At 25.6% G+C, this 23,728-nt stretch overlaps 2 protein-coding genes across 2 annotated transcripts; both read right to left on the bottom strand.

Moving 5' to 3' along the window:
• Positions 1 to 203: 203 nt before the first annotated feature.
• Positions 204 to 3,914, bottom strand: LOC145835979 (ras-related protein Rap-2a-like). Its single transcript, XM_082943752.1, has 3 exons — positions 3,800 to 3,914; positions 2,218 to 2,451; positions 204 to 765 (listed from the first exon to the last, which is right to left on the bottom strand). Exons 1-3 carry the CDS (start codon positions 3,889 to 3,891, stop codon positions 495 to 497), a joined length of 597 nt encoding a protein of 198 aa, XP_082799878.1. The 5' UTR covers positions 3,892 to 3,914; the 3' UTR covers positions 204 to 494.
• A 5,976-nt stretch (positions 3,915 to 9,890) lies between these two features.
• LOC145836695 (N-fatty-acyl-amino acid synthase/hydrolase PM20D1-like) lies at positions 9,891 to 23,457 on the bottom strand. The gene is made up of 12 exons (XM_082944477.1): positions 23,453 to 23,457; positions 23,261 to 23,405; positions 15,059 to 15,293; positions 14,405 to 14,637; positions 13,615 to 13,701; positions 12,815 to 12,951; positions 12,626 to 12,745; positions 12,316 to 12,436; positions 11,910 to 12,074; positions 11,503 to 11,686; positions 10,174 to 10,273; positions 9,891 to 10,057 (listed from the first exon to the last, which is right to left on the bottom strand). The coding sequence occupies exons 1-12, from the start codon at positions 23,455 to 23,457 to the stop codon at positions 9,919 to 9,921; spliced, it is 1,671 nt and encodes a 556-aa protein (XP_082800603.1). The 3' UTR covers positions 9,891 to 9,918.
• Between the last annotated feature and the right edge of the window lie 271 nt (positions 23,458 to 23,728).

Below are 23,728 nucleotides of genomic sequence, written 5' to 3'. Positions count from 1 at the left end.
CGACATATTATCGTAAGCAATGGTTTATTTACCATATTACATCAAATAGTCTATACAATTTTTTTTAACTTAAAAATGATTAAAAACTAAAGACTACCTTTTACTGTTTAGTTACAACAGTTTATTTTTAGATATATGTTTTTAAATATATTTTAAAATCCAAAAAATCATCAGTTAGACTGAAAAATAATAAATAAGCAGTTAATTTCTTACATATGTACTACAAATCGATACAGACAAACTGTCATTTTTTTACAAAACCATGAAATCTCCAAAAACAATCCTAAATTTAAATGATAAAAATTCTTAAAGTATTATGTTTATTAAAATACTAATTTGTGAGTATTTAAAAATAAAAAAGTTTTATGTATTAAAATTTAAAAAAAATTGATCATTTTAAACTTCTTTCTCAGCAAACAAATGACTTTTTTTTCAAGTTTATGGAGTTTCCTAAAGCGATCAAAAAACTATTTTTTAAATCCCCTTCATCTATATCACATGACATTGCATCTTCCCTTCTTCTTCTTCTCCGCCGCCTCCTTCTTCAGTTTCTTCATGTTCTCCTTCTTCCTCTCCGTCAACTTGTCCACCACCGTCAAGCAAGCTTCGAACACCTCCCGGATTTCCCCCTTCTCCCTGGCAACCGTTTCCATGAGGACGCACGAGGGCCACTTCTTCACCACTTCCTCCGCCTCCGCCCTCGTAACCTCCCGCTCCTCCTCCAGGTCGCGCTTGTTGCCCACCAGAACGATCGGGACTTGCTCCCTGTTGAGAAGAATGTTAAAACTCAAGTTTAGCAAAATTTTAAAAATTTGAAACAAAAGTTTTGTAAGAGCGAAGTCGAAACGTACTTAGAGCAGGTTAAAAGTTAAAACAAATAGCTTTTGTTACTCAACGGCAAGATAGGAACTGCATTTCTTTTGTTTTGAAGTCAATTAATAATTTAAATTTTTTTAACAGGGACTTGCTCCTTGTTGAGAAATATATTAAAACTTTGAGTTTGCAAGATTTTGAAAATTTGAAACAAAAATATGTAATATAGCTTTTGTTGCTCACCGGCAAAATAGGAACTTGCTCTCTGCACTGCTAATGCTTTTGTAGTCAGTTAATAATTTAAAGTCTACCATGAAAAAAATGCGATTAGAATTTGTCTTAAGCAGCAAAAAAAAATATTTTAAGTCAATTTCTGTACCGTTAATCACCGCGTACTAATTAGCAATTAAATGACATTAAATGTTATTTGAAGTAAGAAAGAGTAAATGTAAACATTACAAGCGTATTTAGAATTCAATCGCTATCAGTTTAGCTCAACAAGCGCGATTCATACTTTAAGTGTTTTTGAGTTGAGTAATAAACAGTCGTTTATGAGCTCATCAAAGTCAATTGTTCTACGAGCTAATCAATATTAAAGCAATGATGACATAAGAAGTTTTAGTTCAGAGCCACAACTTTTCTTAAGTAATACAGAAAAACAATTAATAATTTTTTGAAATATAAAACTTTAACGAACTTTCTGACACTTTTTATACTTTTTAAATTTTATTTCAAACCTTACTAGTAAGTATTTAAATGTATTTTAAAACGATAAAAACATTTTGAGACCCATGATTTTTAAATTTTTTTAAAGAAACTGTTTATACTCGTGTATTTTGATTTGTACTTTTACTGAACATTTTGTTAATATAATAAAACTCTGAAAGATATTTAATGTGAGCTTTTATTTATCATTGAAAATTTAGTTACGACAAACTTAAACTTATAGCCAATTTTTATATACTTTAGCCTGTTTATACAATGCTATAAAAAATTATCAAAAAGCCAAGAAATAGAAAACACTTCTTTGAGTATATTCATTAAATTTTTCTCTTTGTAAACATTTAAAAATAAAGCTCTAACAAATATTAGTTTCTTATAATAAATAAACTATTATTGAATTTCAAACTGAAGCATTTGTACTAAACTAACTGTTCCATTATTATCTTCGCATCAAAAAAACAATACAAAAATAACACATTTTTAATTTCGATAGAAAAAAAAACAGTAAAAATTTTCATAAGTGAACATGATAGTAAACATACCAAAAATAAGCAGTTAATTCGCACTCATGCTGCACAAAAACTTTCATACCAAACTTACGCTTTTTTTTTCACCAAAAACAAATAAAGGAAAATATTTTCATAACCAAAAGTTTTATTACAAATTACAATCAACACTCACGCGCACTTGTGCTGCACGATCTGCTCCCTGATGATCTTGACGTCCTCGAAGGTGGTGGCGTCCACAATGCTGTACACCAGTATGAACCCGTCGCTGTTCCTTATGTACAGCTCCCTCAGCGCCCCGCACTCGAACTGGTCCATGCCCGCCGTGTCGGCGATCTCGATGTCCACTTTCGTGCCGTCCTCCCTGGCTATCGTCTTCTTGTGGATCTCCTCGATGGTCGGCTCGTACCTGCGGCGGAAAGTTCAATAAAGTTCATGTTGTTTCAAGTTTCTGTTCATGCTATTGTAAGTAGAAAACAACAAAATTCATGTTGTTTTTACAGCAAAACAATTTGTGGTCTTACTTTTGATTTTGTGTGAGCTTTTGTTATTTATTTATTTTTGATTGATGTTAATCAGCCTGTAGTTTTTGTATCATAAAAATTGTCTTTTAAGTTTTTTTGTTAATTCAATTGATCTAGTTTATTTGAGTTATTAAGCAAGTAGTTTTTTGTAACAGAAGGATCAGTGATGTTTTAAAACTTGTTTTTGTAAATTTACTCGGTTGCTGATTCGTAGCTAAACAACAGTAGACTGTTTTAAACTCTGTTTTAGAAAAGTATTATATGTTTCTACTAATTTTATTAACTTGCAAACAACAACAATTAGTATTTTATAATAAGTACTATTGGAGGTACACCAAGATTTGAAATTCAATTCAAACAGATTTAAACAAATTTTATATTTTATTAAGCTTAATTATTGATTTAAAAGTACAGCCCTATTTTGAATTAAAAATTAGTTAAAGCTACTCAATAAAAACTTTTAACTAGTTGTTGAGTTTTGATTTATTACTAATGTTTTAAATTGTGCATATTTTTTATATAAACGGTTAACTTTTTTTTGTTAGTTTAATGATAACACAATGTTTGTTATAATAAATTTTATTTTTAGTTTTTGACACTGCTTTACTTATAACAAAGGAAAATGACTAATGTACTATGTATAGTTAAACATAAATATGTCGAAACTGGCAAAAAAAAAGTTTGTAAAAACTAAATTTAGTTTACACTTGTATAGATTGGTAACAACTAGGTTAAAGTATTAAAAAATAAAAGTGCTTTATCATAAGGTAACTGAATACTTTACATGACCGACAAAAACAAAACAAAAAACATAAATACAAACGATCATTTGTTAAGTTTAAGACTTTTTAACAGTTTCAACAAAATTATGTACAATATTTGTTTTTTTTTTGTCGATTTTAGCAAAAAATATTAATCCAATCGCTAAGTAATCAAACTAAAAACAATTAATTTTTTACAAAGATATCTGAAAACTTTCATTCGAGCAATAAAATAACATAAAATAAACTTTAAACTTACAACAACTACTTAACACAAACTGAGTACAATTTTATTACAATCAAAAAAAAAATATTTAAGCTACTTAAAATATCGGTTAGTGATTTTTTATTTTATTTTTACATTAGCTGTTTAACAAAAACTACTATTTAAAAAAATTTAATAAACTTTTTATTTACTTATTTCGTATTTAAAAGTTTATTTAAACGAAATGAACCATAACTAAAAACTAACACTTCATCAAAGGTTTCTGTTGTAAACATTTTGACCATCGAGCTTTTACCGACACCCCCTGATCCCATAAGTGAAAGTTTGTAGTCTTTCATGTTTTAAAAGTTCATATGATGCTGTTGCAAAAGTTAACAAAAGTGTTACAGAATGAGACTGTTTAAAGCTAGACTAGTTAAAACGAAACTGACGAAAATGAAGTAAAATTTAATTAATACTGATAAAAAGTTTAATGATTACTAATTAAGTAATTGTAAAGAGTTAGAAGTTTTACATGTTTAGATTACAGATTTTTAACTAATTTGCTATAATAACAAAGTAAATATAAGTAATTATGTAATTAGATTTTTTAATTAAATAATTATAAAAAAGATAAAAAATCTTTTTTAAAGGCTTGTTGACTTATATGATAATGCTATTTTGCTGGAAAATTTTATTTGAAATAAAAATGTCTAGCTTATACTAAAGTTAATTAAAAATTGGTACATATTAATTTTTTCGATCAAACTAAATGTATTTTTGTTAAGCTAAGTTAAGTTTAAAAAAGCATGGTAAAAACCATAAATATTCAAGTTCTATTGCTAAATGATTTTTTACAAAGCTTTTATTTCATTTGTTCTGTTCAGTCTTGCTTTTCTTTTCTTTTCTTTTTACAAAAATTATAATTTTTTTATTTCAGTTAATTGATTTTTTATCCTTCTATTTCATTAAAAAAATTATTTTTAGCACTAATTGCACTAGTATAGCATTTTTTAGCTTTAAGGAAAAACAACGGATAAATTTTTTTATACTATGGCTGTATTTTTTACGTTTTAAACTTTCTTGTTAGATTAATTTTCAAAAGTAATAAGATAAAAAAACATGTTACTAATGATCACAAACTTTAACCTATCTCTTTTTCATAAAATATTTTTACAATAAACTTTGCATTGAACATATAAAAAAAATTGACTAAAATAGAAAATTAGACTTTATCTGTCAAAATCAAAAAAAAACTATGAAAAATTGTAATACAAGTGCAGCAGTATACATTAATACATTTCATTTTTTTAAACACGTTCAGTTGTATAATGATATGTGCTACAATTAAAACAAAACAAACTAACTAAATTCCAACACTTGTTTGTTATACATTAACACAATATCCAGTTACACTGTAGTTTGATTTTACAATTAGAGAAAATAACTGAGAAAATAGGCTGATCAACTCAGTAACAAAGAAATAATTTTCAGTTAAAAAAATATAAAGAGTCTTTTTCAATATGTTTAAACAACAAATGCACTTTTCCCGCGAAATGTCTTGTTTAGACTAAACAAAAAAAATACATCTTTCAATTAATTTTAAAGTTAAATTTTACTGCAAAATCTTTTTTTTTAGCTATGTCTTACTAAGCTTAGGAACACTACTTCAATTAATGTACTAATTTTGATTCAATTTCAATTTTTTAATAAAAATGACTGAATGAAAAAAAATATATAAATATTCTTAATACACCAATAAAATAAATTTACATTAAAAAAAGGATAAATGTTAAACTAATTTTATTTAAAGTACGTGTCATTCTGAAGCAACTTAATTAACAAACTAATGCCATTCTTTTTTCCTATAGCAAATTAATTTTTACTTTTTGTAACCGTATATTCTATTGCGTTGTTTCCGTTTCATGCAATCACGCCATGACGTCTCATCACGTGGAATCTACGTCATAATAACCTTCCATGACCGCTAGATGGCTTATAACAGTGTATTGCAATTAACACTTTAATGAGGTTTTTCTACTTTTTTATTTTTTTTTATTTTCAACTGTTTATACTATTTTAAACTAACCTTAACTGTTTTCTTTTATTTAAAGCTATCAAATCGATAATATAACTTTTGTTTAAAATAAATTGTCCTATTTATATAACTATAAAAAAATACTTTATTAAAATGATGGTACTTTTAAACATTTTTATTTACCAAAAGTTTAGCTTTTATTTCAAACAGTGATAAAAATATAAATTATAAACGTTATGTATAGTTTAAGCTGCATATATTTTAAAAGTTATACTTGAAATAAAAGTTAACTAAACTTACTTTAGGAATAAAAACTGTGTTAAACGAAAAATATTTTATTAATAATTTTTGCAAAACTAAGATTTATTAGATTATTTTCTACTACATCAGTTGTCGACTGTCGATAATTTTTTTATTTATACTAAAATTTTGGTGTTTGAAAATACATTCAAGCAACTATACTAACATTTTATGTTTTAAACAATGTTATAGCACAAGATTGTTATTATACGCAGCAATAACGTTGTTTATACAATTTTTCTTCTTATAAAGTTTTAGCATCAAATTATATAATAATGTTTCTTATTCAAAACAACTCAGGCAAAGTGTTTTTTTAACTAAATTTTGCAACATTTGTAACAATTTATGATAAAACACTTGCCTTATAACTCATAAAATTTTAGTTTTTTTTATCATTTTTAAAAGTATATTACTACTAGTTTTGTTTTTATCTAACCAACTTTTTATCAAACAACGGTAAGGATAATAAAAGTTAGAACATTTCTCGAATATAATTATAATAAGAATTATTCTATTCACGAGTATTGTTAAAATAATTACAATTAATATTTCAGTTACTATTATTAGAACTATGTATTTAAGAAATGTAGAGCAAACAAAGTATTTTTTCATGTTATAGTTAAATGAGCTATAACTTATTATTCAATATAATTATATTAATCATTATTTTGTTATAACTTAATCAATACTAATAATTACTAATCTTGAATTAAATCAAATATGAAATACAAACAATAAACAAATGCTTTAAAAAAAAGATTTGTACACGATAAACCTGAACCGATTAATATAGATACAGATTACAGTAATTGATTTAGATTAATTGTGTTTCTTTATTCGACTTATATTTAGTTTTATAGATAGATACTTTAAAAGGAAGTCAATTCATAAATTAAGTTGTTAAAAATTATAAAGTGAATCACATGCATTATTATTCTAATGTCAATCTTCCAATAAAAAATCTTAACTTAAGTATTTACTTTAAAATAAATCATATTTTACATCAAATTTTTTTAAATGCACACGAAAAAATTGAAAGTATACCAAAAACTAAAAATGAAGGTAATAATAGTTAAATTTATAAAAGTAAATTACTTATACTTGTGGGTAATTTAAAATTTTTACGATTTCAATTGTTTTAATTAAGTCATATTAATCATTATTTACCTATAATTTTATCCGTTAAGTCTCAATAATATTTATACTTGAAGTTTTGACAATACAGTACTAAAATTAATAAAAAAAAGCTTTTTATTCATAATTTGCTTTTATTTTAAGTTTAAGATCGGCGCATGCTTGATAGTAATAATAAAATGTTTATTTAATGTATAAACAAATACTTTGAAAAACTTGAAACTTATTTTCTCTCTGATTAAAATGTTAAAAAAATGTTTATACAAAAGATAAAAAATTTTAGAACGTATGTAGAGTACACCAACTCCATAAAAAATAATTCTAAGAAAATGCAGCTTTATCATAAAGCTTTATTAAAAAAATGCTATAAAAGTGTTTTTTTTTTAATTTCTAAGCACAATGTAGTTTTATGTAGGAAAGATTTTTTATACAATTTTTTATTCATAGTAAAACTTTTAAGAGTTTTTATCTGTATATGTACAAGTCGAACTATTAAAGATTTATATTAAAATTTTCTGAATAACAAGCCGAATTATTACAGTTTTCCAAAGTACTAAAGTTTTATAGGGTAAATTAGTCTGCTTTAAATCAAAAAAACTACTAAAGTTTACTCAATAAGTAATTAAAAGGACGTATTAAACTAAATTGTTATGAATTTTCTTTAGAAAATTTGGAGCCAAATATTTTATAAGTTAATCAACTAAAAATATAAATAAAACTAATGCTGTACACTTATCAAACACAAATAAATTTATTTTCATATGAAAATTAGTATGTTTTTTATTTATATTTTTATTTGTTTACTATTTGAGTGTAAAAGTAGCGTAAGATAGATCTTTGTTTGGTTTAAAAAAATATTTTGATAGTTTTTATTTGTTTTAATCACAAAATATATCATGTTCTGATTTTTAAAAGCGGCATATTTTGTTCTAAAAATTACTAACACTAAGTTTTGGTCACTTCATACATTATCAAACTTATAGTGCAGTTGTACTAATAATAAGTAAGGTTGTAAAAACATTATCGCAGGGGTCGGCAGCCTTTTACAAGTAACGGGCCTTCTTTCCTAGAAAAGGCTTCTTGCGGACCGCAGTTATTTAAACTATATGTGTGTAGTAATCAATAAAAAATGTAATTTGAAACAAAAAATGTGATAAAATAAGCAAAAATAAAGCACAAGTATTAAGAAGACTTAGTATATTTTTGCAATAAAATTTTTCATAACTTAATTTTAAAGTAGGTTTAAACTTAGAAGTACATCGCAGGCCGTAGATTTTGCTTTGCAGACCTCTTTTTTAATAACATTAATGAATACGTTTTTATCGAACAGTTTAGTCAAGTAACTAGATATTTTTTCAAAAGACTTGTAACACAGTTCTACAAATTTTCATCTGTTATTATCATAGTACAGCTTTTTTTAACTGTTTTTTTTAGTAACACAGCGTGAGAACTCCGCGCGTACGATAAGCTAAAAACTATATTCAACAATTTAAACGTGAAGTTTTAATATTTTATAGATGTTAAAAACAAGGGGTAGTTAAAATTTTAAATAAAATTACTTAAAGAAACGGAGGGTTATATATATCATTTACTTTAAAGTAGTAAGAGTAAACAATTTCTTGATCAGAATTTAAGAAATAACATTTTGATAGGCCAAAAAAGTTTTTTTTTTTTTGAAAACTCTTAAAAAGTTGCTTCTTTATTATACATTAACTTAAGAAAAAATTCGTTTGTATATTTTAGCTAAATTTTCGAATTGAAAACTATGTGAAATTCTTAAACAAAAACTGCTGCATTTATATAATTGGGGCTATAAGTAATGTCAGTTTTAAACATCAGTAATGAATAAATGATTTTTAATCAAAATACATTTAGTCCTTTTTAATAACCTTAAAATTAAATCTTTAAAAGTGCTTCATTAAAATTGGTACAAAAAAAAATACAATAACATGAAACTTTTTTTAATTAGTTTGATAACTAATTTTTGTCCTAATTTTAAATAAAAGTTTTAGATATGTTCTATTTAATAAAATTTGATTTAAGAGCTATGTAAATATACTATCTGTTAACTTTTTATAATTACAGTCATGATATTCAAATAAACAGAACATTACTAAAAGTTTTAATGAAAACTAATAACTACATTCTAATTGACACTATTATTTTCAAATCTAGCTTGTAGTATTAGTTACAAAGAACTACTTTTTTATGAATTTTAGATTTAGAATTAAGAAATTAAAAAGTAAAATGCTTAGTAAAATAAACATATTTTAGAGTTTATGTTTTGATCTTAGAGTAAAAATTTAAAAGTTTAAACGAGTAGTATAACTAAACTTGTAATTATTTTTTTTATTATTCCTAGTTTAATCGTTTTTAAACGAACATATCTTTTTTTAAAAAAATAAGTCCATTGTATAATTGCAAGCTTTTATAAAACAAATGTCGAAATGTTTTTTTTGAATACTTAAAAAATGGTTGTAATCTATTAATCAACACAAAGTTAAAAATTATTAAGTTATAGTAAAAATTGCAAGCTGGGACAACTTTTTTCACAATGATCAAAAAAAAAAAAAGAAGTCAAAACTATGGTAGTTTAAGTTACATTCTTAACACGATAAATAAAAATTTAAAATTATTAAAAAAATATTTCTATGATGTACAAATTTAAACTTATATGGTAATTAACACTAATGTAAAGTTTTCTTCTAACAAATATATCACTAGAAATAATTAAACTAACATATTAAAAACAAACAACTACTCTAAGTTGTTTAATATAACAAAATTTTTCAACTAACTTTAAACTATAGTTTACACAATTTAAAACGGTCGTACAATAGTATAAAATGTTATTATCAAAAGTATAAAGTACAAAAATTGGCTATTATAAAATCCTATTGAAAACTTGTTCATGTCACAGCTCTTTCTTTAAGCTCCAGTCAGCTGGCCGCTGGTCAAAGTCCACCAAGTCGCTGTTTCTTATTAGAGCATGGTAAAACTTAACGGTGTTTTGAAAATTTGTCTTTGAAATATTTTCATCGTGTCCGTGAATCCTGTTTGAATTTACAAACATTATAACTATTTTACTTAAAGTGTAAAGTGTTAGCAGAATACGAGTTAATTAATGAATAAGCTTATTAATGTGTAAAATAAATTTTTTGTGTCTCACCCTTTTACGTCCTCAGAAGTTAGTACGATAGGATAAATTCTGAATACATGATTCGTAAAATCGAGGTAATGCTTTGTGTCAGTATTTGCTACCATTGTACCTAGAAGTTTATTGTGTATATTATGGCTTTGTTATAATCTTTATTAATAAATGTATTCGCTTTAAAAAGCAACCTGCAAAGTTTTTTGTAGCCTTATCGTTTCATTCCTACAAAAATTGTTTGTTAAAAAGACTAGTTTAAAAACTAAAATAAGTTAAGTCGTAAGAAGTTATGAAACAACAGCTATTAATAGTTTGAAAATGCAAGTTAAGCCAACAAAATCAAATAAAGTCGCAAAAGTTTCTTTAAAATATATATTTTGTATTTATATAAACAAAAATTGTTATTTTAAATTGTTCTTTATTTTACTTTTTCTAAAATTGATACAAAGATGTTTTATAAAATTTAAAAGATAAAACAAAAATAAGTTATACAACACTGTTATTCATCAACTTTTATATTTTAGAATACTCAGTTTTTTATGATTAAGAACTTATTAAGTTTTAAGTATGAAGTATTATTTGTTAAACTTATTCAAATTAGTTTGCTTAGTTTGCAACGTATATTCATATAGGAATATTACTTTATTAGATCAGAGACATAATCCATCTACATATAATAGCTTTGGAACTATTACTTATTTGTTTTTAGACTGTATATTACAAGTATTTTGATAATTGCTCTTTTTATGAAGTTTATCAACATCATCACTATCTTAATTGACAACATAACAATTCAAATATAGAGAATTTAAATTCCGACAGTTCAAGTTCTTTAAAAAGTGTTTAAAGTATTTTAGTTACAGTAAAAATTGCTTTTTAAGGTTGAAGGACCACCACTCAAAAAAATTATACAAATATAAAAAGTAAAATTTAATTAATAAGGTAATGAGAGTAAAAAACAGAAAAAATACTTTTAAGAGGAATAATAAAACTGCTCTGTTTTAATACTAATTTTACCTATATCTCAAAAAATAGTTATATTTTTGCAGAAAAAAAAGTGTATGTAGGTACTAATTAGACATACAATTACTCTTCCTTATTATTGCAAAATATGTAGTACTTTTTGAGATATGTCCTTTAAATCTTTTTTCAAGAATTTACTTTCTTAGAAATTGAATAGTCGTGTATTCATTTAAGTACATAACCTTTAAAACTATTTATTATTTGGTATTTTTTTGACTGACTTTAATAGATATTTAAAATATTGATCCTTTATGAAGATTATCAACATTATCATTTTAACTTTGCGCTTTTTTATTTTTATAAATTTCAAACAAAACAACAAACCTGGGGCGACTATTGTGTCGTCACAGTCGTACACGTGAAAGTAGGACGACTTCACGAGGTGGTAGGGAGAGTCCCTGTGTTCGTTGTGGGGCGATATGGGGCTCGGGTTGAAGTGGTACATCTTGTCGTATACGTCTATCTGAACCCTATCATCATTTATGATGCGCCTCACCGATTCAATTACCTAAAATTGCTGTTGTTGTGCAAAACTTTCGGATGAAAAATAGTTTTCACGTTTAAACATGATTTAAGTTTGTTAGACTTTTTTAAAACACAAAACTATTTTAGACTGAGTTAAAAATAACACTTTCCGTGCTTCAGCTCAAATCGCCCTTGGGCTTTGATGCTTAGATCTAGCATTGAACAATAAAAAAAACAAAAAAGATAAAATAATTTTTAAAACAAACCTGATCAGTCGTGCTCAGAGGGTGGATCCTGAAGTTGACGACGGACCAGGCGTGGGAGGGCAGCACGTTGGTCTTGGTGCCGCCTTTTATCATGGTGACTGCCGTTGTGGTCCGGATCAATGAGACCGTTGTCTGCTTCATTTGCAGGATCAGTAGGATTAGCGGCTGTAAGGAAAAGACACGCAAATAAAATACAAACTAACGAAATAATTGCATAAATTAAAAGTTAGCCGCAAAAGTAGCAAAAAAATTTGATAAACGTTTTTTTTTTATGCGAAGCTAAAAGAGTGCAAATGCGAATGGTTACTGATAAAATGTACTTAATTTTTTCAATAAAAGTTTTAATAATTCATTAATCAAGTCAAAGTAGCTGTACTAAAAATGCATATCTACCAAAAGTCCTTACTCGAAACAGCCAAATGTTTGTAAAAATAACATTTAGTGGAAACTTCATTTTTCTACCGACAGTTTCAAACATACTTTGAGTAATTTCATCTAACTTCGATGGCATAGGACTTTCCTCTAACCTGTAAATTTTTAACACTAAATTAAATTTATGTATTTTACTTTAAGAACTTTAGTTTGAAAATATATTTTTTTATCATTATTAAAGAATTACAATTAAAGAATACTTTAAAAATAGATATTCAACATAATCTTTTAGCTAATAAAGCTATTAAAAGTGTTCATTGTCAAATTAAAATACCAAATAGAACCTCTGAACAGCCTTAGACATAATTCCTATGCTGGACTGCTTCGGAGGCATCGAAGAGTGCCCTGGGTTCTGGTATACTGACATGTTCAGGCTGATAAACCCCTTTTCTGCAACTCCTATGCTGTTTGAATGTGCAGCAGAAAGTTAGATTTTTCAACAAACAAAATTTAACATTTAGCTGTATACTGACATGGCTATGTTTTCTTTTATTCCCGGAATCATGTTCTTAACTATCGGCATTCCCTCGTCGATTATGTACTCGAGTTCGGTTACTCCCCTTTTACGAAGAACTCCCGCCAAGTTTTTTGCCCCTCTGTCGCCTCCTACCTGAGTTGTTGGTGAAATAAGTTTCAAAAAATCTAGTTAACTGACATGTTTTCATATTTAGTCATATTTTCTAATAAAATCTACTCAGTCACAGCATGTAACATTTAAAATTTAAGCTTTAATTTTATAAATTTAAAATACGTACACAATTTTTAAGAATATTTTATTTCTTAAGTTGTCCTGGAGTTTTATTTGTATCTTAAAGATTGTAATAAAATAGGACATTTTATTTTTGAAAAACACGAGGCAACCATTGACGTTTATAACCTTTTTTCAATAAAGATTTCTAATAAACTATCAATAACTTGAACAAAACTCGTATTTTTATGTGAAAGCTTAAAAGCTTTTTCAGTAAGTTGAATTTAAAATATCTATAAACTAAAAATTAGACAAAAATATTTATAAATATTATTTTTACATAAATAACTACTTTTAGCTTTTTTATTGCATATTTTCATTCGTAATTTATATTTCTTAGATGCTCACATTTATACAAAAGTATAAGAATTGTAAGTTTATCCAATTTGTATATAAACCTTTATCAATTTTTATATCTTTAGAAAAATAATTAGATAAACATAAAAGTATTATGCTAAAAAAACAGAATAAATTATTAAAAACTTAGTATGGTCACATATAAAAATAGTTTTGAAACATAGTAACCTCTTCATCGTGGCCGAAAGCAACAAAAAAAATTTTTTTTGGTTGGTTTTTGCTTCGTACTACTTCCAATAGACTTTCCATGATACCCTTATATAATAAATTAAGTTCGTCAAGTTTAAGTAATTCGCATAAAGTTTTAAGAAAAAAGTACAAACTCGCAGTATTGAGAATGAATTTTTAGAGTAGCAAACTTTTTATTTTAAATAGATAAAAAAAGTTCTAATATGATGATAAATAAACACAATGTTCGGATATTAAGTCTTTAAAAATATCTGTAAATTGATTTATTCGAACTAATATTCCTTTAAACTAATGCTTATTGTTCAACATATTATTCAATAAAACCATTTTTTAATTAAAAAAAGTACTAAAAAAGCAAACTACTTATGAATATATTCTTTAAGTTCAATTAAAGTTGAATATAAAATAATTATACCTTAAATAAAGTACTTCTAGTTTTATTTAAGACGTCTTATTATATTTTAAATAAAAATGATGAAAATAGTTTTTATTAGGTTTAATACAAAGTACTATCCAAACGAAAAATTTAACATTGTTTGTAAGATAGTTTTATGAATGTTATTTTCAAGTGTTCAATAAAAAAAAATTTAAGTTTAAAGTTTAATGTTTTTAGAAACAGTTAGATTTTCTTTTGTATTCTGTAGAGTTTGAATTAAGTCATTAGTTTATCAAATGCATACCAGCTAAAAAAAATTTCAAAACTTTATGCTAAACTACGACCAGCCAAATTTTTAAAACAAAATGAATCTTATTTTGTTAAAAAACTCACAATAACTGTCACTTTGCAATCGATGGTGCCCCTTCCGTAAATACTTCCGTTTTCCTCTTCGGCCACAAATGGCGGCCTGGTCCACTTGTGGCGGTCCACGGGCACGACGTCCGTGTGGCCCATTAAAAGGTAGGGGGTGGACCGAGCGTCGGTACCATGTACAGTTATGAGGACGCTCTGACGTTCAACAGTTTGCAGGTCGATGTACGAGGCCTCGAACACCTCAGAGTACTCTGTAGTGAAAAGTAAAAGTGAATTTTTGCTAAAAAGAATTATTTAATAGCTATCAAAATATTTTGGAGCTTTTTTGGAACCAACAGGTTAAATTTATTAAACTCAGCACTTTAAATTAACTTTGAATGCTTTGAATAAATTATCATTTTACTTTCACAGTTTTTGGGTTAACTTTATACAGATATAATTAAGTTAATGAAATGCTTTGATAGTAAATTATATTATTATACTTAAAGCTTTATCATTTTTTAATTGAAACGTTGATTTAGGTAGTTTAACTTTAGTAATCTCTAAGAGCATTTTTTGTTATACAATTTAGATAAAACAGTTAATTACGTTAATGCAACTGTCCTTGAATTTTTAGTAGAAATAAAAATTATACACAATTTTAAATAATTACTTTATAAGTTCAACAACAACCTTTCTTTATAAATTCAGCGAATTCTATCTTAGCCTCGTCATACTTTTCATCCGCGTCATGCGAAATAGTCGGAATTCTGATCGCTTTTGCGAATCGATTCCAGCTCAGCTCGTCTATCGAAATGTTGCGGGGCGGAATTTCGTCGAGAAAGCTATTTACGTTGTACTCGTCCAAAAAGTAGTACGTTCTAAGGCAACACAACGAAAAAGTTAGTACGAACCCTTGTGCGACATGCTTTAAAAATTTCTTTATTTTTAGCATGCTGAAATAAAGCCATCGGTTAGACTTTTTCAAACTTGTAACTAGTTTTAGGCAAATTACGTTTTTTTTCAAATTAATAGCTTGGTTGCAAAGTTTTTGCTTAAATATTAAAAAATGATAACAAACTGTCTAAAGTTATAACAGTTTAATGATAATTAGTAAATGCTTTTCAATAAACACTTATCCTTAAGTTTTTATTTTTGTTTAAAATAATTGGTTTAAAACTCTCTTAAATACAATAAAAGTGTTTAACAAAAACAAGGCATTTATTTGGATTTATTAAAAAATTACTTACATAAGTTTTCTATTTAGAAAATTAAGTTAGTTGTTTACAAAACGTATAAACAAAATTTGTTTTTACTTGGAATATTTTTGAGCCCTCAGTAGCTTATTCCAGAACAAACTTTACAAACTTATTACAAGTTTTTCTCTTACATTTTTGTGATTTAAAGTTATTTATTGTGTAACAACAGTAATTTTATGTCTTTTTTAAACAACAGTTTTTAACAGTTTAAACTTGAGCTTTATAAACAAAGAAAAACTCTCAATAAAGACTAAAAACCAATTAAACAAGCTAAAATAAATGCGAAGTTAATTTACTAAAAAATCTACACGATTAAAAATGGTACTTAAATGGTAACTAAATACTTTAAAAAAATAAAATCTTAGTCATGTAAACTCCAAATATTTTCGTAAAGAAGAGCTAAAATATAGATTCTTATATATAAAAACTATTCTCTTGAAGAAAATGAAAAAATCCTAAATTGAAAGAACTTAAACTTTTACAACTGTAAAAAGTATGTATCTAACAATTAAACTTTAGCTAATTGCGAAAAAAAGCAATATTAACAGACTAAATAAATAATTATAATATAATCATGCGCCTAATGTCAAAAAAATAGTATTACCTTAGCTAAACTATGTAAAAATTATGTTTTTTTCAAATTTAAACTTTTTTTAAGCGAACTAAGTTTTAAACAAACAAACTTTTTATTTGTTCGAAGTTTACTGCTAGAATTTTTATGTAGTAATATGCGACATAAATGTTAACTTTTCCACTAATAATTATACAAGTTAAAAAAAATAATCTGAAAATCAATTAAAATGAAATTAAATAAGTATTTTTTTGTGAAAATGGATTAAATTCAGTTGTGATTAAATTTTTTAATAAGATTTATGGTCATTAAAATAATTAGTTCTGATATATTTAAGCTTTAAAAATAGCAATTTTTAATTCACTAGTTATTTTACAGTTTTTATAACCTGCTTTAAAAATGTTAAACAAATTTTAATCTAGAACGTTTTGTTAAGTACTTCTTTATAACTGATTTGAGTTTAATTTTACTTTTTGTTTGTTTATAAGCTTATTTTGTACAAACGCACAACTTATTTATAAGCAAGTTTTAACTACTCGTGGGTACCTTTTGCAATTTTTTTCATGTTTTACCTTTAATTGAGTAAGAAGCATCAATTAATAAGAAATAAAAAACCAAAATCAAGTAAAATACTACAATTTAGCAATTACATTTATAATTCATGCTTTTGTTATCAACTTAGCTCGTTATAATTTCTAATTAACACATTTTAATTTTGGTATAATCTTGGTATAACAAAAACTATTCTTTAGACTTCTAAGTTTAAAATAAAAATAAAAAGTTAGTTAAGCACAACATATTTTAACTATAAAAACACACATATAACTTTCAATATATACTGTATGTCAACGTTTTAAATTAACTTTAATCATTATAAACAACGTTTTGTAAGTAATTCGCTTTTTTATTAGAAACTTAAATACTAGTTAATAATTGAAAAACGGTTCGAGCATTACACATTGTCATCGTAAAGCTAATTAGAAACCTCAAACTTATGCAGCTTATGAGCAGATGTTTGCATGCTTGAATGAAATTGACCACTCTAAAACAAATACTATATACTCATTAAGTCGTGTAAAAAATATTTTGTTTCTTTATCAAACTGCAATTGAACTAAAATGTAAAATACTATTTTTAAATTTCCTGTTTTTTCTCTATACATTTCCGTATAAGTCTAATGACAACGTTTAGAATGCATTGTACATTTTGTTACTAAATGTTAAAGTATAACTATAGCATACATGAGTAAACATAAGAAAGTCCTTTTTTCCTTTTCTCTTTTGCTTACTACACCTTCATATTATTTTCGTTTGAAGATGTTTTAATGTATTTGTTAATAACATAATGCTGAAGTTGTAAACTTTAAAATGTTTATTGTTTTGTAATAATACTGTTACCAATGAAAAAATATACATATAGCTAGCTACCAGTGGCGTAGCGTAGTATTTTGATCAGGGGGTGCGCAATTATTTTTCTCAAAAAATCCCCTAAATTAAAACTTTTGGGCCGCAAATTTTTCGGGGTCAATTTTCTTGGAAATTTAAAAAAATACTAAAAATCTATCTCCTACTTCATTTTTCGAGCAGTCTTCTTCAAATTTTAGAAAATGTTCCTTATATTACAGGAAAAAAACTTACTTATGAATTTAGATAATTAAAATGAATAAAAATTTTATTAAAAAAAAAAATTTTTGATACAAATTTTTAAATTCACAGGTAAAGTTTTTTTTTTATTGTATAAAGATTAAACTGTTAAAGTTTGAAGAAGATTGCTTGAAAAATGTAGTAGGAGATAGATTTTAAACAAACTAGCCTTTTTTCGCTGTTTTAGTTTTCCCTTCCCATAGGTAACCTATTATGCAGCCCGACTTTGACTGGTCATATCTCAAAAAATAATTCGAATTTTTTAAAACAATAAAAAGCATCTTAAAGCTTATACAAAATCTTTAAAATAAGATCAACTTCTAAAAAAATAGCTTACCCCCCTATGGCCTTAAACTACAAATAAATAGTCAACTAAGTATAACAATTACCTCAAAACATTTTTCTCTGTGCAATTTCTAAATAATGTTCAATATCTATTTTATATCAACAAAAAAGTATTGTATTAAACTCATAATGACTCATATTTTTAGTTCGTTGCAGCTTTTAGTATACAATCTTTATCTTTTATATAAAAATGTTAAATTTTCAATATTAAAATCGAAAGTTTTAAATTTTTTGTTGAAGAAATATAAAGAGCTAGTTTTTTTTTTTTACTTCTTCATTTTTACTTATATTACAATATAAAACTGTAAAAATAAATCTTGACAAATGAATAAAATCTGAAACGAAAAAGAAGTAAAAAATAAAAATTTCATACCACTTGAACTGCAGATTTGAGTAATAGTAATATCTGGTGTTGGTCTGCTATTTTTCAATTCTAGCTTTTGAACTTCAGATAATTTTCCTATCTGACATATTTTTAGACTTGCAACATTCCATACAATATTACTTTGCATATTTAAAAAAATAATAATCTAAAAATTAATGAAAACAAATGTTTACTTTTTCTTTTGTATTATAAAACATATTTTAGAAAAAAAAACAATTAACTTTGAAGATATCAGGATTGCCTTGCCACTCTTTGAGTCAAAATAACTGTCCTGAGTTTGTTTAAAAATTTCATGTGTCATCATAAGCATTTTAAATTATTTTAAAGAATTTTTTTTTTTAACTAATAGAAACTAGGATTTATAACAAACCTTTTAAAACCACTAAATCTACCTTGAGTTATAAAAAAACAAATCTATCCTTAGTCAGCCTGAGCTTATAAATACTTAAAACATTCTGAGTTATCCTGATTTTTACTGAGTCATACTAAAGTTTTCCAAAACTTCATAAAATCCTGAGTTATCCTGAGTGTGTGGAAAGATTTTACCAAATGTTTCTGATACAAAACAAAATGTTTAAAAGATAATTTTTTTAAGGTCAACTTTTTCAATGCTTTTTAAAATTCACACAAATATAACTTTTCACTTATCTTAAAATCAGTTATTTTAAGATTTTTAGGGAATAGCATTTTTTAAATACTAAAAACAGTTGGTAGAAAGAAAAATTTTTTAAATACCATTTGACATTTGATTTAAAACTAAATAAATTTAAATTTAAAATTAATCAATTATGTCTTTTAGACTAAAAATTGATTGTAAAAATTCTGTTTTACAAGTTGTTATAAATTTATTCATGATGTGACTAAAGAAATTTTAAAACAACTTGCTACAAAAGTTGATTAATTTTTAAATTTTATGGCTGATAGAATAACAAAGTTTGATTTGTTTAATATCTTAAAAAAAAAAGAAACTCCTTTTAATTAAAATTTTAAGTTTAGATAATTTAAACAATACTTTTTGTATAATGAGACTAAAACTGTAATCACAGTATAAATTGTTTGTTTATTATTTGTTTTAATTTATCTTTTTATTTTTGTTCTGTTTTTTGTTGTTTATCTTTTAAATTATGTTGTAAATATTTTTTATTCTTATTATCAATTTATTTTTATTTTATTAGCAGTTGTTTGTTGCTTTTTTTACTACAATTTGTTTATTCTTGAATCATTATAACTATAAAACAGGTTTAGTTTTATGGTTTGTTAACAAAATGTTAGCATTTTTCGTTGTAAAAAAATCTGTCATAAGGTTATACTACTGCGGTGCACTAACTAGTTGCGTACTGTTTGAGTCTAAATTCTTATGAAGTTAATGAAGTTATAAAATTTTTCCTTATGGAGTTTTTCATCAACATCGGTGCGCATTTGCAACTACGCACCGAATCAGTATACTGGGTAATTTCCCTAACTTGTCACTAATTTGTATTCGAAATTTCGTTTTATTTTTCGAATACTAGAAAAACATAGTTGAAAAAGGGCAAATTAAGCAGAAAAAATAAACAATAAAGGATAAAGATATTTCTTTTTTTTTTTACTTCTTTTTTTTTTTGGGTGGCACGCATGCGCCAGCGTCCCTCCCCACGCTACGCCCCTGCTAGCTACTATATAAAATAAAAAATAAATTACATTAGCTATGAATGCACTACTTTCATTGGCACTTGTCGTGTTTAAACAAAAATATGAAATTTAATTAAATTTTGTGTAAAATTTATACTGTTTGCTGCTAAATTAAATTTATTTTTCTCTATATTGACTGAAAAAATAAAAAAAGAAGTAAAACTTTTATGATAATTCAGATTAAAACAGACATCACAATTAAGAACAATGATTTAATTTCTAAGTACATTGCAAATTCACTTATCCAGACTTCACTTATTCGGATGCTCATTTATCCAAACAGTTTCAGTCGAGAAGAAAGTTCAGAAATTTTTCAGTTTTGAAAATATCTTTAAACAATGTTATTAAAAATATGACTTAAAGTATATATTTAAAGTTTTTTGATAGTTGATTAAAATTAAAGTTTTTTTTTAGAAAATGAATGTTTAAAGTTCTTTTATGTTTGATTTTTAATTTAAACACTTTTTATTTAAGATGAGGTGCATGACAAATTTTATTTAATCTATAAGTTATACTAGTTTGACACACTCAACACTAGTGTGCTTATTTTTACAGCTACTTTTGATTTTACAGCTGGAAAAAAAAATTGGAAATATCATAAAACACTTTGATTTTCTAAAAAATGTATTGTATGCGAAAATTTTGACCTTGGAATTTTAAGCTCAAACTTTTTTTACATGTGGCTAGTTGTCACACAAACTTTCTGAACAATTTAAAACGATTTAAAGAAAGTTTTATGGTAGAACTTTTTGATTTTATTTAATTTTATCACTTTTAGTAACTATTTTTAGACTCTCTTTTTTTTTCTAAAAATAAAAATTCCACTATAAAACTTTCCTTAAATCATTTTGAATTGTTCACAGTGTTTTTATGTAGCAATTAGCCACATGTAAAAAATTTGAGCTTAAAAGTTCAAGGTCGCAATTTTCGGATCCCATACATTTTGCATTGGGTGGTTATTAGAAAATCATTTAAATTATATAAAATTTTGTACAAAGTGTTTTTATTGGTTCTGCGACATATTTTTTTTCCAGCATGAAAATCAAAAGTAGCTGTAAAAATAAGCACCCTACTCAACACACAAGGTTTTAGAAATGGACAAGACGTCATAAAAAGAAAACGAGTTGCACTAACCATTCAATATAAACTAGAAGTATTTTAAATGGCAAAAAAAAAAAGTGAATACTTTATAATGAAACGTAAAGTTTTAAAAACAACAGTAAAGTATATATATTTTCTATCTTTTTTTTATAAAGTTCGGGCTAAAATTACTTGCTTTAACTTAACGTTTTATAACTAAAAAATAATTTTCAGAATTTTATTCAAATTAAAGAAAAATTAAACTAATGAAAATATATTCTACTATTTATCAATAAAAAGAATAAAATCATTTAAAGTTAACTAAAATAATGAAAAAAAAACAAACTGTAGTTTTTATAAGTTTTTAATCTAATGTTTTGTATTAACAACTTAAGTGTTTAGTCTTTGTTATTTTAGTTTATTAGTCAAAGTTTAAGCACTAAAAAAAAGTTAACTAAAAAACTTTTATGGGTTTTATGAATAAAATTTTTTGTTAACATTTTATATAAGAAAGTTCAATGTAGAATAAAACTTGTAGATTTGATTTGCGTAGTATGATAAATATCTTTTTTAAATCCACCTACGCTAAGTACTTTATTAAGATCGCTTTTTAATGCTTAGCTTTCATTTCAAACATTTTAATTGACTATTAATTACGTTAAAACTTACATCTTCCAAAGATTAAATATGTGTAGAACGAAATAAAAACTATTGGTATTGGCTAGACTATATGACAGCAACTGTTAAATTAATTATAACCTTTATTTTTAAAAGTTTTTTTTTACTAATCGGTGGTGTTTGAGTAAATTATGATTTATATAAATACGATTGTAAAATAAACGAATTACTTTCGGGAATAAACAAAAATTTCAACAGGAACGTGTTTCGGTTGACTTGGTTTGTTTTCGCTCGATAATCAAGCAATAGAACAGAATGTTATATACCCAATTTCCTAAAAGGATAAAAATATTTAACTTAATTTGAAAAAAATTACTACTTATTTTTCAATATATGTTCTTTTAACACAGCTAAAGGCTCAATAAAAAAAGGTAAAGCACAATATTTATTTTCAGAAGAGTAAGTAGAAATGAGAAACCGGTAAGATAAAGTTTATAAGTTTGTTTTTTACTTTAGCGGCTTTTTTAATTTTTAGGAAACAAATTAAAGATAATTCAAATATATTTATAAGAATGATATTTTAATCTTAAAAAAGAATTATTATAAGCAGATTAGTAAAGCTATTAAGATATATACATAATATAACAGTTTGTTGTAATTATACAGAAACCTTAAATATTATCAACTACATTACAAAGTCTTCAAGATAATCTAAATATCGTATTTTTTATCAAAGTCGATTTAAAGACGTTACTGTTTAACCAAAATATCGTAATAAAAGTGCACTAAAATGTGATAAAACTGAGTATAACATTAAAAAAACATGTTTAAGTGTATAAATTAAGTTCAAATAAGTAGGTATTGGTTTAATTAAAACTTTTTTATTTTTTTCTAAAAACATAAAATAATTTATTAAGAAAAACTATGAAGATACCAAGGCATTTAAAGTTTTATCAAATGATACAGAAGGTAAAAAAACAACTGTTTAAAAGCAAAGAAATTTTTTAAACCATCTTTCATTTTTGTTGACATGCGAGTTACAACCTTATTAAATGGTCAGCACGTAACCATGGTTAAAAATATCACAATTGTGACACCACAAACTCTTCATCTTACAATTCGCATCGCAATTCATGCTTCCTGGCTCCCCGGTCATCGATCTACCGACCCACGCTTTAATGACCTGCCAATCCAGACCTGCGTAAACAGCGTTTTTTGGAAGAGCGTCACCTTTTTTAGTTTTCACCCAATTACATTCACCGTTGGTTAGCAATATTTCACCCAATGTGCATCCGGAAATCCATGAAAATAACTGTTATTTACTTTTCCCTGTTCCAAATCAACTTTACCGGGAGTGTTATCAAGTCTTGCAACAAAAACAGCTCCGTCAATACGAGTATTGCCTGCATGGACGGCGTCTTTTGGTAAGTCATCACCTCTGTTTAATGTTTTCTTGTGTAGGTCTTCTCTAGAATGATAGGAATTTCAAATACTGAAGTGTTTTTTGCACTATACCTCATCTTCATGAACTTTTTAGCTTCTTCTTAAAGTTGATCAGTAGAGCAGCTTTTTTTAAAATTTAGTATAAGGGTGTCGACAATGTTCTCAACGAAAATGTCATCAATTAAGTTTTTAAATTTTAGTGATCTGACCAACAAAGTCACGTCATCGTAATACTATCTCAACGATTAATTAGAAGCCATTTCTTCATCTTCAGTGAGAGAAGAAATGAACGTTGTTCCAACTGGCTTTGACAGCACCAGAAACCTCATGCTTGTAATTTTGAATTTA

Source organism: Thalia democratica, chromosome 5 (assembly GCF_965202585.1).
Source record: "Thalia democratica chromosome 5, ktThaDemo2.hap1.1, whole genome shotgun sequence".
Lineage (NCBI taxonomy): Eukaryota > Metazoa > Chordata > Thaliacea > Salpida > Salpidae > Thalia > Thalia democratica.
This window is presented reverse-complemented; position numbering and strand designations above follow the sequence as displayed.